The 13,500-nt window shown below is 47.7% G+C and overlaps 2 protein-coding genes across 2 annotated transcripts in view; both read left to right on the top strand.

Annotated features, from left to right (window-relative positions):
- Window positions 1-13,500, top strand: part of TAF8 (TATA-box binding protein associated factor 8) — a 72,131-nt gene that overhangs the window by 38,530 nt on the left and 20,101 nt on the right. The gene's annotated exons all lie outside the window — the stretch shown is intronic.
- LOC135268372 (ER membrane protein complex subunit 5-like) lies at window positions 8,609-11,509 on the top strand. Its single transcript, XM_064361046.1, has one exon. The coding sequence runs from the start codon at window positions 10,436-10,438 to the stop codon at window positions 10,829-10,831; it is 396 nt and encodes a 131-aa protein (XP_064217116.1). The 5' UTR covers window positions 8,609-10,435; the 3' UTR covers window positions 10,832-11,509.

The following is a 13,500-nucleotide window of genomic DNA, read 5'->3' as shown; positions in this document are numbered from 1 at the left end:
CCTCCAGAAAAACAGAGCCCATTTCCCCAATCCTCGCCAACACCGTGTGTTTTCCTCTCTCGCCAATCTGATAAGTGAAAAATGCTATTTTGGAATAGCCTTAGTTTGAATTTCTGTTATTATGACTGAGACGAGATTTTCCATGGTGTGATTTTGAAATACAGTGTCCTCATCGGTAAGCATGGCTGAGGAGGGAGCCAGGAAGCTCTCCTGAAGAGAACGTGGCTTTGGTTTTCTCTCCCGTGCCTCTGGGGTGGCTTTTCCTTTCACTCCCCTGAGATTCTTTCCCCTTTCCCACCCCTGTCCTCCAGGGGTGCACACGTGTGAAGTGAGCAACTCCTTCAGGAACTCTCAGGAGTTCTCCTGGGGAGAAACAAACCATATAAATCATCACAAGCCACTCCCCTGATCTGCGGCATCCTCTCTCCAGTGCCAGAAGCTGCCCCCTCTTCCACCATCCTCTCCTGACAATCCAAATAGAGCGAGCAAAATGGGTTTTTCACTCTACATTCCTCAGGCCAGATACATTCCAGAGAATTGTGAGACTCTGTCCTAAGCTACCAAGTGCTCCCCAAGGAGCCTGGTCAGCAGGAGAGCAGCCATAAAGGTCGAGGAAGACACACACAGGCCAAGTACGGTGGCTCATGGCTGTAATCCCAGCACTTTGGTAGGCCAAGGCAGGCGGATCACCTGAGGTTGGGAGTTCAAGACCAGACTGACCAACATGGAGAAACCCTGTCTCTACTAAAAACACAGAATTAGCTGGGCGTGTTGGCACATGCCTGTAATCCCAGCCACTCGGGAGGCTGAGGCAGGAGCATTGCTTGAAAGCGGGAGGCAGAGGCTGTGGTGAGCTGAGATCGCGCCATTGCATTCCAGCCTGGGCAACAAGAGTGAAACAAACAAACAAAAAGACACATACAGAAGCAAACCCAAGCTCTGTGCTCCTTCCAACCCTTGCTGGTGCAGGTGCTACCCCACAAGCTTGTCAGATTGCCCAGGTGACAGGCCAGGCGCAGCCATTGGGAAGGTCATTCAGCCAACCCAGAGGATGTAGACCTTGTCCTCAAGGAGCCCAGGGTGAGTTCTGCCGTGCCCTCTGAAATACTCTGTCCCTCCTCTCAGATTCCTCCGTAGAGAGCCTGAGTGCACCATATCTCGTGGACTCCCCTGAAGCCTTCCTCTGGCTTTACAGAATGCTCTGAAACTCTGGGGTCTTGTTAGGGAGTGTGTCCTCAGCTTGTCTGAAGGAGGGCTGCATCCCTATCCCTTCTGAGTTCTTGGAGGTGCCCAGACTGACCAACATGGAGAAACCCCATTTCTACTAAAAATACAAAATTAGCAGGGCATGGTGGCGCATGCCTGTAATCCCAGCTACTCAGGAGGCTGAGGCAGGAGAATCGCTTCAACCTGGGAGGTGGAGGTTGCAGTAAGCCGAGATCACACCATTGCACTCCAGCCTGGGCAACAAGAGTGAAACTCTGTCTCAAAAACAAACAAACAAAAAGAACTACACCTTATTCCTTCTCATTCCATTTCTTCAGTCACCACATTCCCCACTCCAGGAACAGCTACTATTGCTGGCCTCATGTATGCTCCTTCAAAGCTATCCTAGGAATATGTAAGCACACAGGTATGTATTCTTTTGTTATGACACCAGGGGCGGCTTATGAAGTGCATGTTCTGTATCCTTTTTTAAGTTTTCCTGGTTTTCTTTTCACTCCCCTGAGATTCTTACCCCCTTTCCCACCCCTAAACGCTGAGCACAGTTACAGGGAGGAAAGATGCCTGGAAGGTCTGTGGCCAGCCCCTACCCAACAGCTCTGTGAGCTGCAAGTGATCAAATTGCTCTGAGTCTCACCTTCCTCATCGATAAAGGGGGGTCATAATGCCCCAAAGGTGTCATGGAGAGATGTGGTATTAGAGATGACAAGTGTGATCCTTATGGAAGAATTGACATTCTTCCCAGGTGAGCTGCCTCCTTCCCCAGAGATGTGGTCACTTGATGGGTGGGCAGGGGCTGGGCTCTGGACCAAGTGCACCTCCTGAGGGTGGAAGTGACATGCAGGGATGCGAAGTGTCGCCTCTGCACTGTGGCTCAGAGGTGCCTGAGTGGGGAGGGAGAGGACAGGGTGACCTAGGAGGGCTGTGTTCTTGGCCTGTGGTTTAGATGTTGGCACTGATTAGTTGGTAGCTCTGCCCTCTTTTGGAAGATTGGATGGGCACCCTCCCCACCTTCAGGAAAGCCCAGCCCCAGAAATAGCTTGGGCTCTCCAGCCTCCTTCACTGCAGAGTTTTCTACAGCACAGAAGAGAGCCAAGCCTGAGCAGGCCCCAGCTCTGGGTCCTCCCAGGAGCACCAACCCCCTGAGGCCTCCCTGCCTTAGCCCATGCCCTGCCAGAGCACCCGCCAGCCATCCAGCCCCAGTCCTGCTCTCACCACCATCTTCCTTCTTCTTCCATCGGAACATGTTCAGAAGTTAAGGCCTATAGTTACATTCAGCCTGGTGGAAACTAAGCTTAAAAACCCAAACCTGGCCAGGCACGGTGGCTCAAGCCTGTAATCCTAGCACTTTGGGAGGTGGAGGTGGATGGATCACGAGGTCAGGAGATCGAGACCATACTGGCCAACATGGTGAAACCCCATCTCTACTAGAAATACAAAAATTAGCCAGGTGTGATGGCAGGGACCTGTAATCCCAGCTACTTGGGAAGTTGAGGCAGGAGAATCTCTTGAACCGGGGAGGTGGAAGTTGCAGTGAGCAGAGATGGCGCCACTGCACTCCAGCCTTGGAGACAGAGCGAAACCAAACCAAAACAAAACAAAACAACAACAACAACAACAAACCCCAAACCTTTTAGGATGCTCAGGCCAAACCGTAGTGGAGGGACCTGCCCAAGGCAGTAGGTGCCAGAGCTGAGACTAGAACTCAAAACTCTGGCGATGCCCCACCCAGCTCCAGCCAATTCACTTGCCCAAAGGAAATGGCGTTCCCAGTCTCTCCCCGCCAACTCCCAACGCTGGGTTCTGAAGGTCCCTGAGGCGAGGGTGGACAGGGAGCCCCAGGACCCCCACATCAGTAGCATTTTACATGGAGCACGTTATTGGTGGGGTTATTTTTACTGGGAAAACTTTGAGAAGTTTTATGATTGAATACATGTAAATGTATTAGGAAATATAGTGTAGAATGCCCATGGAAGGTAAAGTCTCAAGGACATTTGGCTCTTTTAGTGGCAGCCTCAGGCTTCTCTCCTAAAGCTCGAGGGGGTGGGAAGGCATGTCTGTTTGCTCCGTTTCATTTGTTTGTTTGGCAATCCTGGAGGAAAACTATTAGAAGCACTGGTCTAATTAACAGTTCTGCCTTAAGCCAGGTGATAATGACCTGGTTCCTTTTTTATGTATCATTTTATTCTATAATGGATTAGAAGCAGCTTATAACAAAAACAGTGAATAACAACAATCTATGATATTAAAAAGCAGAACCAGTGGAAAATGGACAGTAATAAGTCAGTTTGGACAGGAGGAGGAAGAGGGCCAGGATAAACAAATAAATATACATAAGAGGGCAATAAAAGCTGAGGGAAAAAATTAAGCCCAGTAATGAGAATAGAGAGTGTGGAGGAGGAAGGGTATTGCTCTTTATTAATTTATTTATTTAGAGATAGGGTCTCACTCTGTTACCCAGGCTGGAGTGCAGTGGCGTCATCTAAGCTCACTCAATTGCCGGGGCTCGATCAGTCTTCCCACCTCAGCGTCCTGAGTAGCTGGGACTGTAGGCGCACGCCTCCTGCCCTGCTAATTTTTGTATTTTTAGTAGAGATAGGGTTTCACCACGTTGCCCAGGCTGGTTTCAAACTCCTGGCTTGATGCCATCCACCCACTTCAACCTCCCTAATTGCTGGGATTACAGGCATGAGCCACCGTGCCCAGCCTGGGGTATGGCTCTTTAATGGAGTGATTACGGAAGTCCTGTCCTCTTCAAGAAGGAGACATTTGAATTGAGACCAATGGAAAAGAGCATTGGGTAGCACAGGAATAGCCAGTGCACAGGCCCTGAGGCGAGAGTGGGAATAGCCAGTGCACAGGCCCTGAGGCGAGAGTGGGCTTAGCGTATTGAAGGAGTTCAGTGCGGCCAGCATGGAGCCGTAGGGGGCAGGGGTGAGGGAGGGTTGGAGCACATGGGGTCTTGCAGGCATCCTAATGATTTGAGTATTTACCGTGAGGGGGTGGGCCAAGCAGAGGAGTGAGATCACCTGACTTAGGTTTAACAGGCTCATCCTGGACGCTGTGTTGAGAATTGACTTCCATCATAAATGTGGCAGCAGGAAGACCAGGCAGAAGGCAAAAGAATGACAGTGGCTTGGACCAAGTGTGTGGTAGTTGAGGAGGTAAGAGATAATCAGAGGCTAGATGTGAGGCTCACACCTGTAATCCCAGTAGTTTGGGAGACCAACATGGGAGGATCACTTGAACCCAGGAGTTCCAAGACCAGCCTGGGCAACATAGGGAGACCCTATCTCTACGAAAAATTAACAATAAAAAAAGTTAGCCAGGCGTGGTGGTGTGTACCTCTGATACCAGCTACTTGGGAGGCTGAGGTGGGAGGATCACTTGTGCCCAGGAGGTCAAGGCTGCAGTGAGCTATGATTGCATCACTGCACTCCAACCTGGGTGACAGGGTAAGACCCTGTCTGAGAAAAAGAAAAAAAAAAAAGTCAGAAATGGTGGGTGCATCTTAAAGTCAAACTGACAAGATTTGCCAAGGGATTGGAAGTCGGGTGTGAAGAGTGGTCAGGGAAGAATGCAGCTCCAGACCCTGAGGTGGAGAAGGCTCTGGGTGTGGGCGGCCAGGTGGGACTCCTGTTAAGTGTGAGATGCCATTAAGCAGTTAAGTGCAAACACTGATTTGGTAGCTGGCTCCATAAGTGGCATTCGGAGGAGGGCTGGAAGCCATTAGGACGGTGAGATTTGAGGATGTCATGTCTATTATCCCGGCCTTACCTCTGGATAGAGCCAAGGAAAGAACGCATCTAGAATACTCAGAAGGATTGTTGGGTTGCAGTTCCCTACCTCCCCAGACAGCTTGATCCCAACTGGTGGGTTGTGGTTTTTGTTTTTCTGTTTTGTTTTTTTTTGAAATGGAGTTTTGCTCTTTGTTGCCCAGGCTGGAGTGCAATGGCATGATCTCGGCTCACCGCAACCTCTGCCTCCCGGGTTCAAGCGATTCTCCAGCCTCAGGCTCCTGAGTAGCTGGGATTACAGGCATGCACCACCGCGCCTGGCTAATTTTGTATTTTTAGTAGAGATGGGGTTTCTCCATGTTGGTCAGGCTGGTCTTAAACTCCTGACCTCAGATGATCCTCCCACCTAGGCCTCCCATGGTGCTGGGATTACAGACGTGAGCCACTGTGCCCGGCCATCAATGTACACGTTTAAAGGGGAGTTGGGAGGAGGACAGGAAAATGCCTGGTCCACTACATAACCATAGGAACTTCCTGGTCAAGGAAAAGGGGTGCCTTCAGAGCTCAGCCACTGGTATTAACCAGAAGCTTTGTGTGATCTTCCCTTGAACTAACTTGGGATAATATTTGTCCTTCAAGGACACTCCTATGCTCAAGTATCTCTCACCACCTTCACCAAAGTCTACTCTCAAATAGTCACCATGCTGGAACTCCTTCAGGGTAAAACCAGCCAGGAGACAAGGCTTCCAGCTAGAGCGCAGGGTTTCTCAACCTCAATACCACTGACGTGTAGCTAGATTTGTTGTGGGAGGCTGTCCTGTACATTGCAGGACATTTAGTAGCACCCTTGGCCTCTACCTACTAAATACCCTTACTATCCCCCTAGGATGTCAACCAAAAAATGCCTCCAGATCTTAGGCCAGATATTGCCAGATATCCTCTGGGAAGCAAAATTGCCCCTGGGTAAGAACCACTGAAGTAAACTAAGACCCCAGGGGCTGCATGTTCAGAAACTAAAAAGGGACTGGTAGAAAACTGGGGGCAGCAGAGATTTTTTTCCCCCTCAAATCAGAATACATCTTCACTGTTTCCTCTGTCTAATTTCCTCAAGCTAGACCACAGGAATGTTCTGGAAGACAGTGTTCTAACATTTCAGAACCCTGAAGCCCAACTCCCTGCATAACGACCCTGGCTCTCCGGCTTGCTAGCTCTGTGATCTTGGGCAAGTTACAAAGCCTTTGGTAACAAAAATGCCTGCCTCCTGGGGTTGTTGGGATGATCGTATATAATAATATGTGTAGGCCGGGTGAGGTGGCTCACGCCTGTAATCTCAGCACTTTGGGGGACTGAGGTGGGCAGATCACGAGGACAAGAGATTGAGACCATCCTGGCCAACATGGTGAAATTCCGTCTCTACTAAAAACCCAAAAATTAGCCGGGCATGGTGGCAGGTGCCTGTAACCCCAGCTACTTGGGAGGCTGAGACAGGAGAATCGCTTGAACCCAGGAGGTAGAGGCTGCAGTGAGCCAAGATCGTGCCACTGCACTCCAGCCTGGCAACTGGGTGAGCACTTCATCTCGAAAAAAAAAAAAAAAAGAAATGTATGTGTAAAGTGCTTAGAACTGCACCTGGTACCTAATGAGTTGTTGCAGGACATGTTCCCCCAGGAGACTGAGGTTTGTGTGCAGCAAGTTTGCTGGGAGTGCCCTCAGGACGCACACCGGTGTGGGAGAGGAAAGAGAAGCAGGCACAGGGAAAAGCTGGGCTGCCTGTACCTGCAATGGAGGGGCATCCTAGTCTGCAAGGACCTTCAGGGTTGTCCTGCATTGAGAGGAGGGACTGGTTAGTGACTGTGAGCTGCCTCTAGGGAGTGGGCATGACCTTGGGTGAGGTGGCTCTCCTCTGGAAGGACAGTTGGCAGCAGTGGAGGCAGGGGGAAACTGCCAGCTGTTGGCTGGGGGTGCGAAAGCTTCAGTCTTGGAAAGGGAGAGGGTCAGGGTGACAGCGTAGCATCCACTGTGAGTGCTTGCTGACCAGTATCATGAGGCTTGATTGAAACAGAAGCAAGCCTGGGCAACACAGCGACACACCATCTTTAGAAAAAGAAATGATTTTAATTTGTCAGGCATGGTGGTGTGCACCTGTTGTCCCAGCTACTCAGAAGGCTGAGGTGGGAGGATCACTTGAGTCCAGGAGTTTAAGGGTTCAGTGAGCCATGATCATGCCACTGCACACCAGCAACAGAGTGAGACCCCGTCTCTAAGATAGATAGATAGATAGGAGCGAAAGTATCTTATTTTTATTTATTTATTTATTTTTTTGAGACGGAGTCTTGCTCTGTTGTCCAGGCTGGAGTGCAGTGGCGAAATCTCGGCTGACTGCAACCTCCACCTCCTGGGTTCACGCAATTCTACTGCCTCAGCCTCTCATGTAGCTGGAATTACAGGTACCTGCCACCATGCCCGGCTAATTTTTGTGTTTTTGGTAGAGGTGGGGTTTCACCATGTTGGCCAGGCTGGTCTCGAACTCCAGACCGCAGGTGATCTGCCCACCTCAGCCTCCCAAAGTGCTGGGATTACAGATGTGAGCCACCGCGCCTGGACTCTTATTTTTAAGTATTTTTTGAGATGAGGTCTTGCCATGTTGCCTAGGTCAGTCTCAAACCCTTGGGCTCAAGCAAGCCTCCCAAGTAGCTGGGGCTACAGGCATGCACCACTGTGCCTTGCTAAAAGTGTCTTTAAAACACTGTGGCCACCCAAGGAATGACTCTTAGCCTAACAGTGATTCTATGACCACCTCCCAGTACTGCTTACCCCAAGCCTGCCCTCTCTGCTTACTGCCCTCCCTGGAACAAAAATTTGGAGGGGCATTGTCACACCCACCCCAGCCACACTGCCCTGGGGGCAAAAGACAAGGCAGCAGGTGCAGTTTGGCTCCCTAGCACCCTCCAGCTGTGTGGCATTGGCAAGGTCGCTTGGCCTGTGGAGGCCGTAGGTTCTTCCTTGGTAAGCTGGGAGTGGCACTACCTGCCCAAAGGGAGGTGGGTGATGACACATGACACTGCACAGCAGAGGTTCTCACAGACCCTGTACCATCAGGACTTGCAGCCTCACCTGGAAACTTGTTAGAAATATGAATTCCCAGCCAGGCACGGTGACTCATGCCTGTAATCCCAGCACTTTGGGAGGCCAAGGTGGGTGAATCACCTGAGGTCAGGAGTTCAAGACCAGCCTGGCCAACATGGTGAAACCCCATCTCTATTAAAAGTACAAAAATTAGGCCAGGCGTGGTGGCTCACACCTGTAATCCCAGCACTTTGGGAGGACGAGGCGGGCAAATCACCTGAGGTCAGGAGTTCGAGACCAGCCTGGCCAACATGGCAAAACCCCATCTCTACTAAAAGTATAAAAATTAGCCAAGTGTGGTGGCGGATGCCTGTAATCCCAGCTGCTCAGGAGGCTGAGGCAGAATAGCTTGAACACAGGAGGCAGAGGTTGCAGTGAGCCGAGATCCTGCCACTGCATTCCAGCCTGAGCAACAAGAGCAAGACTGTCTCAAAAAAAAAAAAAAAAATTAGCCGGGCGTGGTGGCAGGCACCTGTAATCCCAGCTACTCAGGAGGCTGAGGCAGGAGAATCGCTTGAACCCAGGAGATGGAGGTTGCAATGAGCTGAGATCACGCCACTGCACTCCAACCTGGGCGACAGAGTAGGACTTTGTCTCAAAAAGAAATAAAAAAAGAAAGAAAGAAATGTGAATTCCTCAGCCCCACTCCAAACCCACTGAATTAGGAGCTCTGGGAACAAGTCCTAGGAAGCTGTGTTTTGACAAGTGCATCTGATGCACTTCTTTTTTTTTGAGACGGAGTCTTGCTCTGTCACCAGGCTGGAGTGCAGTGGTGCAATCTTGGCTCACTGCAACCTCCGCTTCCTGGGTTCAAGTAGCTGGGACCACAGGCGCATGGCACCACGCCTGGCTAATTTTTTTGTATTTTTAGTAGAGACGGGGTTTCACCGTGTTGGCCAGGCTGATGCACTTCTGAGTTTGAGAATGACTGGTGTACCGGGCAGCACTTAACTTTGTGCCTGGATCCTAGGAGGAGCCACGTCAACCTCAGATGGATCTCAGTCTGAACATGAACCCCACTGGCCACACAAACTTCAGGCGTCTGTGAGCAAAGTGCCAACTATTGGCTAATGTCCACTCCACACACACACACGGGGATGCCAGGTTAAGACAGCGGTGGGCAAATTACACAGATGCCTTCTGCTCACTCCTCTCTCCTCTCCCTGGAGAAACCAGTTAAAGTGAATGTCAAGGGCAGCTGTAAATGGCCAAGAGAGGTCACCAAAAGAGAACAACTCACTCTGTAGAAAAAAATAAGCACACAAAGGGCATCCATCATTCCTCTGCCCAGCTCATACACGGGCTCCCACAAGGGTCACAGGGCTGAAAGCAGCCTTGGTGACCTGGTCACAGGCCAGCAAGAGAGGTCACCCACAAGGACAGGCCAACAGTGCCCCATGTGGTCACCTGCTCTCTTGGGCCACTGGGCTCTCCTGGGTGGAAGAGCACTGTATTCTCCTGCTCCATAGTCCAGTTATTTGTGTGTATTCTGTCTTCCACACTCGACTGTGGGCCTCTTGCAAGGTTCCTTGGCTTGTACTGAGTAGCGCCCCCTTTCAGTGTTTAATTGCTTTGGTGGAATTCCTTGCTGTCCTTACCTATTAGAACAAATACTGGAAAGCTGTGAACCAAAAGACAGGAAGATGACAGATGGGGTAGCGGAGAGAGAAACAGAGAAAGCAGGAGCCTACCAAACCCTCTTGAGTGGCTCAGAAAATAAACTAAGGTGACAATGAAAAGCGGCAGGAGATGCTCCTCTGCAGTGAGGAAAGCTGAAAGGAGTCAGAAGACTCAGTCTGCAGAAGACAAGACTGAAGAAATTCCATTTTCAAGAATGAGAAGGGAGGCTGGGTGCGGTGGCTCACACCTGTAATCCCAGCACTTTGGGAGGCTGAGGCAGAAGGACTGCTTGAGCCCAGGAGTTCAAGACCAGCCTGGGCAACATAGTGAAACCACATCTCTATAAAAAATAAAAACAGGCCGGGTGCGGTGGCTCATGCCTGTAATCCCAGCACTTTGGGAGGCCGAGGTGGGCAGATCACAAGGTCAAGAGTTCGAGACCAGCCTGACCAACATAGCGAAACCCTGTCTCTACTAAAAATACAGGCGGCCCGCGCTTATTAGCCGGCGTCCTTCCTCTTCGCTTCCGCATTGCTCCTGCTTTCGCGTCTTCGTTTACAACTCCGTTGAGCTCCGCCCCTCCCAGAGAGGCTTCCATAGCGCAGACACTTGGCGCGCAGGACTTCAGTGACGTCATCTTTCTGCGGCGAGCGGACACCCGCAGGTGGAAGAAGTAACGGCTCCGCCGCCCTTCGCTTCTTTTGCTGGGCTGCTGCTAGTTCGGCATTATGGCGCCGTCGCTTTGGAAGGGGCTGGTAGGCATCGGTCTCTCTGCCCTAGCCCACGCCGCCTTTTCCGCTGCGCAGCATCGTTCTTATATGCGACTAACAGAAAAGGAAGATGAGTCACTGCCAATAGATACAGTTCTTCAGACACTTCTGGCCTTTGCAGTTACCTGTTATGGCATAGTTCATATTGCAGGGGAGTTTAAAGACATGGATGCTACTTCAGAACTGAAAAATAAGACATTTGATACTTTAAGGAATCACCCATCCTTTTATGTATTTAATCATCGTGGTCGAGTACTGTTCCGGCCTTCGGATACAGCAAATTCTTCAAATCAAGATGCATTGTCCTCTAACACATCATTGAAGTTACGAAAACTTGAATCGCCGCGTCGTTAAGACTTTTACAAATTACGATAAATAGGACAGGACACAGAACTGAAATATCGGAGTTTGGGGTATAAAACACTCCTCCCCCCCCATTAGTATTTATATTGATTTTTCAGACCTACTTTAGGAAAAACCATGCCCCTTGTTTATATACTGTTAATTCAATCATTAATGCAGTATAAGTTATATGTGAAATGGGTCTTTAGTATTTCATATAGGGAATTTTTTTTTCATTTAAAACAAATTCGCGTCTTTTGTAAAAGCCACTGTTTTGAACACATTTGCTTGAAAACTATTGGTGTTTTTTGTGATTATTTTCTTAGATGTCTTCTTTTGCACTACAGTGTTTGGAATCCTTTTGGAAATACTCTGTGACTACTGCATTTTGCAGCATGAATTATGGTAAAATGGTCTTCAGTTCTTAACAAATGAACTTCCCTAATGAGACCAAAATGGTGATTGAACAGTTTTTCTTGTGTCCTCTAAAAAGTGGCTGTGCTTCAAAAGTACTTGCCAGTTTTTAATTTATGTGTGACTTTTCACCCCACCCTGCTCCCATATGCCTTCTACCATTGGCTGCCTTGTTTCATCACTTCTCTGAGGTTCTGTGTGTAGTGGGCAATGTGTGTGTCAGAAATTCTTTGTCAGAACAAATATATTTAACAAGCTCACCTTGCTGTAAAGCTACTTGTGTTCTCCTTTGTCTGTAAAAATTTCCGTAATTGATTATATAGTGTAAGAGTAGTTGAAGACTAGTTGAAGACCTTTTGTGATTTCATTATCTTGCCTATGTAGAAGAAAAATCATTAAGGAAAATTGTCATTAGCCAGTTTAACTGATTAAAATCTGTTTATTTCATACTAAACTAGTGAATAAGCGAAATAAAGGAAACTTGCCATTAATCTAAAGACAGACTTCAAAGGAATTTGGGCCAAATATATTCTCAATATTTGGACTAATGTTTTGAGAAAAATCAGGTCATTTAAGAAATTGTTTTGTAGTTTCTGATTTATAGCAGGCTTCGAGTTTTCCATTTTCACTATATGGTGCTGAAAGTGAGGATGAGGATACAGAGTTGATATTTTTAGAAACAGTAATTTTACTTTCAAGGAAATTGGCTAGCTCTTGGAGCTAGAGAGCAGTAGGAAGCTCAACATTTCTTTGTAGAGAACGTTGCTTTTGTTGGATTGTACAGGTGTAAAAACATTGCTTTTGTTGAATTGTATAGGTGTAAAGGGAATAACCGTATGTGTGTTTTAAAAGCAAATGTGCCTTAAGCACAAGTCATAAGATGCCATTGCACTTGTGGACATTTTTTTGCTATTAGAGATGAGCCTCAGCTCCTCTCTTCTGACTGGTAACACATAGCCCCAAAGCATGAGGTTATTTTTTCATTGGGTTTTTATTCTTGTTATTTAGTTTTGGTTTGTTATGCCAACCCAGTCTGTGGAACACTGATTCTGCTCTTTAATGAGAACAAAGTTAGAAATCTGATAACCTAAAATGAATTAAAATGTGAAATCAGGGGTTAAAGTGATGATAACTTAAAACAGCATGCAAGAAACAAGCTCGTTCCATCAGACTTGGCTACTGTTTCCTCAGGAATGATTTGGTTTGGAAGAGCCTCTTGTTTCCTTCTCTTTAGGGGCTGTCTTCCTTTCTTAATATGTTTGTAACATTATTGAGATGAAATTCATATACCTTACAATTCACCCATTTTAAGGGTACAATTCAGTGGTTTTTAGTGTATTCACAAAGTTGTGTGACCGTGACCACAGTCAGTTTGAGAACATTTTGTTACCCCAAAAAGAAACACTGCACCTTTAAGCAGTCACCTCTCATTTTCTCCCAGTACCCACCCCCTAGCCCCTGGCAACCACTAATCTATTTCTCTCTCTGTAGATTTGCCTATTCTGATCATTTCATATAAATGGAGTTCTACAATATTTGGTCTTTTGGAACTGGCTTCCCAAATGTGGTTTTCTATATGGAGTGAATTCTCATCTTGAGAACTGTTATTGCTGTGAAAGGGAGTGGTTGGTAGAAATCAATAGATTTCAGGCAGGAGGGCCACATACCTAACAGGTTTTTCTCTGTGAATCTTATGCTAATAGTTTTTTCTCATAAGGAAGCATTCATGATATACTACTACTTATAGTATTGTGGCTAGTCTATAGAATGGTTGTTGAAATCTTTGCCTGCACAGGCAGGAAGAGTCCTGCTAAAAATCAGGCCAAGTCACTTGGCAAATAATTGACAAAGTAGTTTTCAGTTGTGTCTATCTTTGCTAGCAGCTTGTATACCTCGGGCCAGGTGAGCTCCCCAACTTTCTTTTTTCATTTACACCAATGAGTTTCTGCTGTCTTTTTCAAGTATGTACCATAGGACTTAAAGGTGATTTGGATGCATTGTAACATTGCTAAATGTACTAAGTACAGAATTTTATTTACAGTACTATGAGACAGTCGATTATTGCCTAGGGTAGTTCAAAAATAGGATAATGTGAGCTAGTTAAGCCTTCACTTCATTAATGTTCAGAAGTGTGTACCAGTCAAGGCTCTTTAAAATATAGGAAGACTCAATAACCAGGGAACCAGCCAAATACTGTGCAGCCGCAGAATATGCATAGCAGTGAATCTTGGAGACTATTATGCTCTGTAACTCTGATGATTATTTCT

The sequence above is a fragment of the Aotus nancymaae genome, unplaced genomic scaffold, assembly GCF_030222135.1.
Source record: "Aotus nancymaae isolate 86718 unplaced genomic scaffold, 86718_ANA_hifiasm-v0.15.2.pri h1tg000040l, whole genome shotgun sequence".
In the NCBI taxonomy this organism is placed as follows: Eukaryota; Metazoa; Chordata; class Mammalia; order Primates; family Aotidae; genus Aotus; species Aotus nancymaae.
Note: the sequence above shows the minus strand (reverse complement) of the source record. Positions and strands in the feature narration are given on the sequence as shown.

What these genes read in the sequence shown, in the direction of transcription:
- LOC135268372 (XM_064361046.1), top strand. Translation starts at nt 10,436, where the DNA reads ATGGCGCCGTCGCTTTGGAAGGGGCTGGTAGGCATCGGTCTCTCTGCC.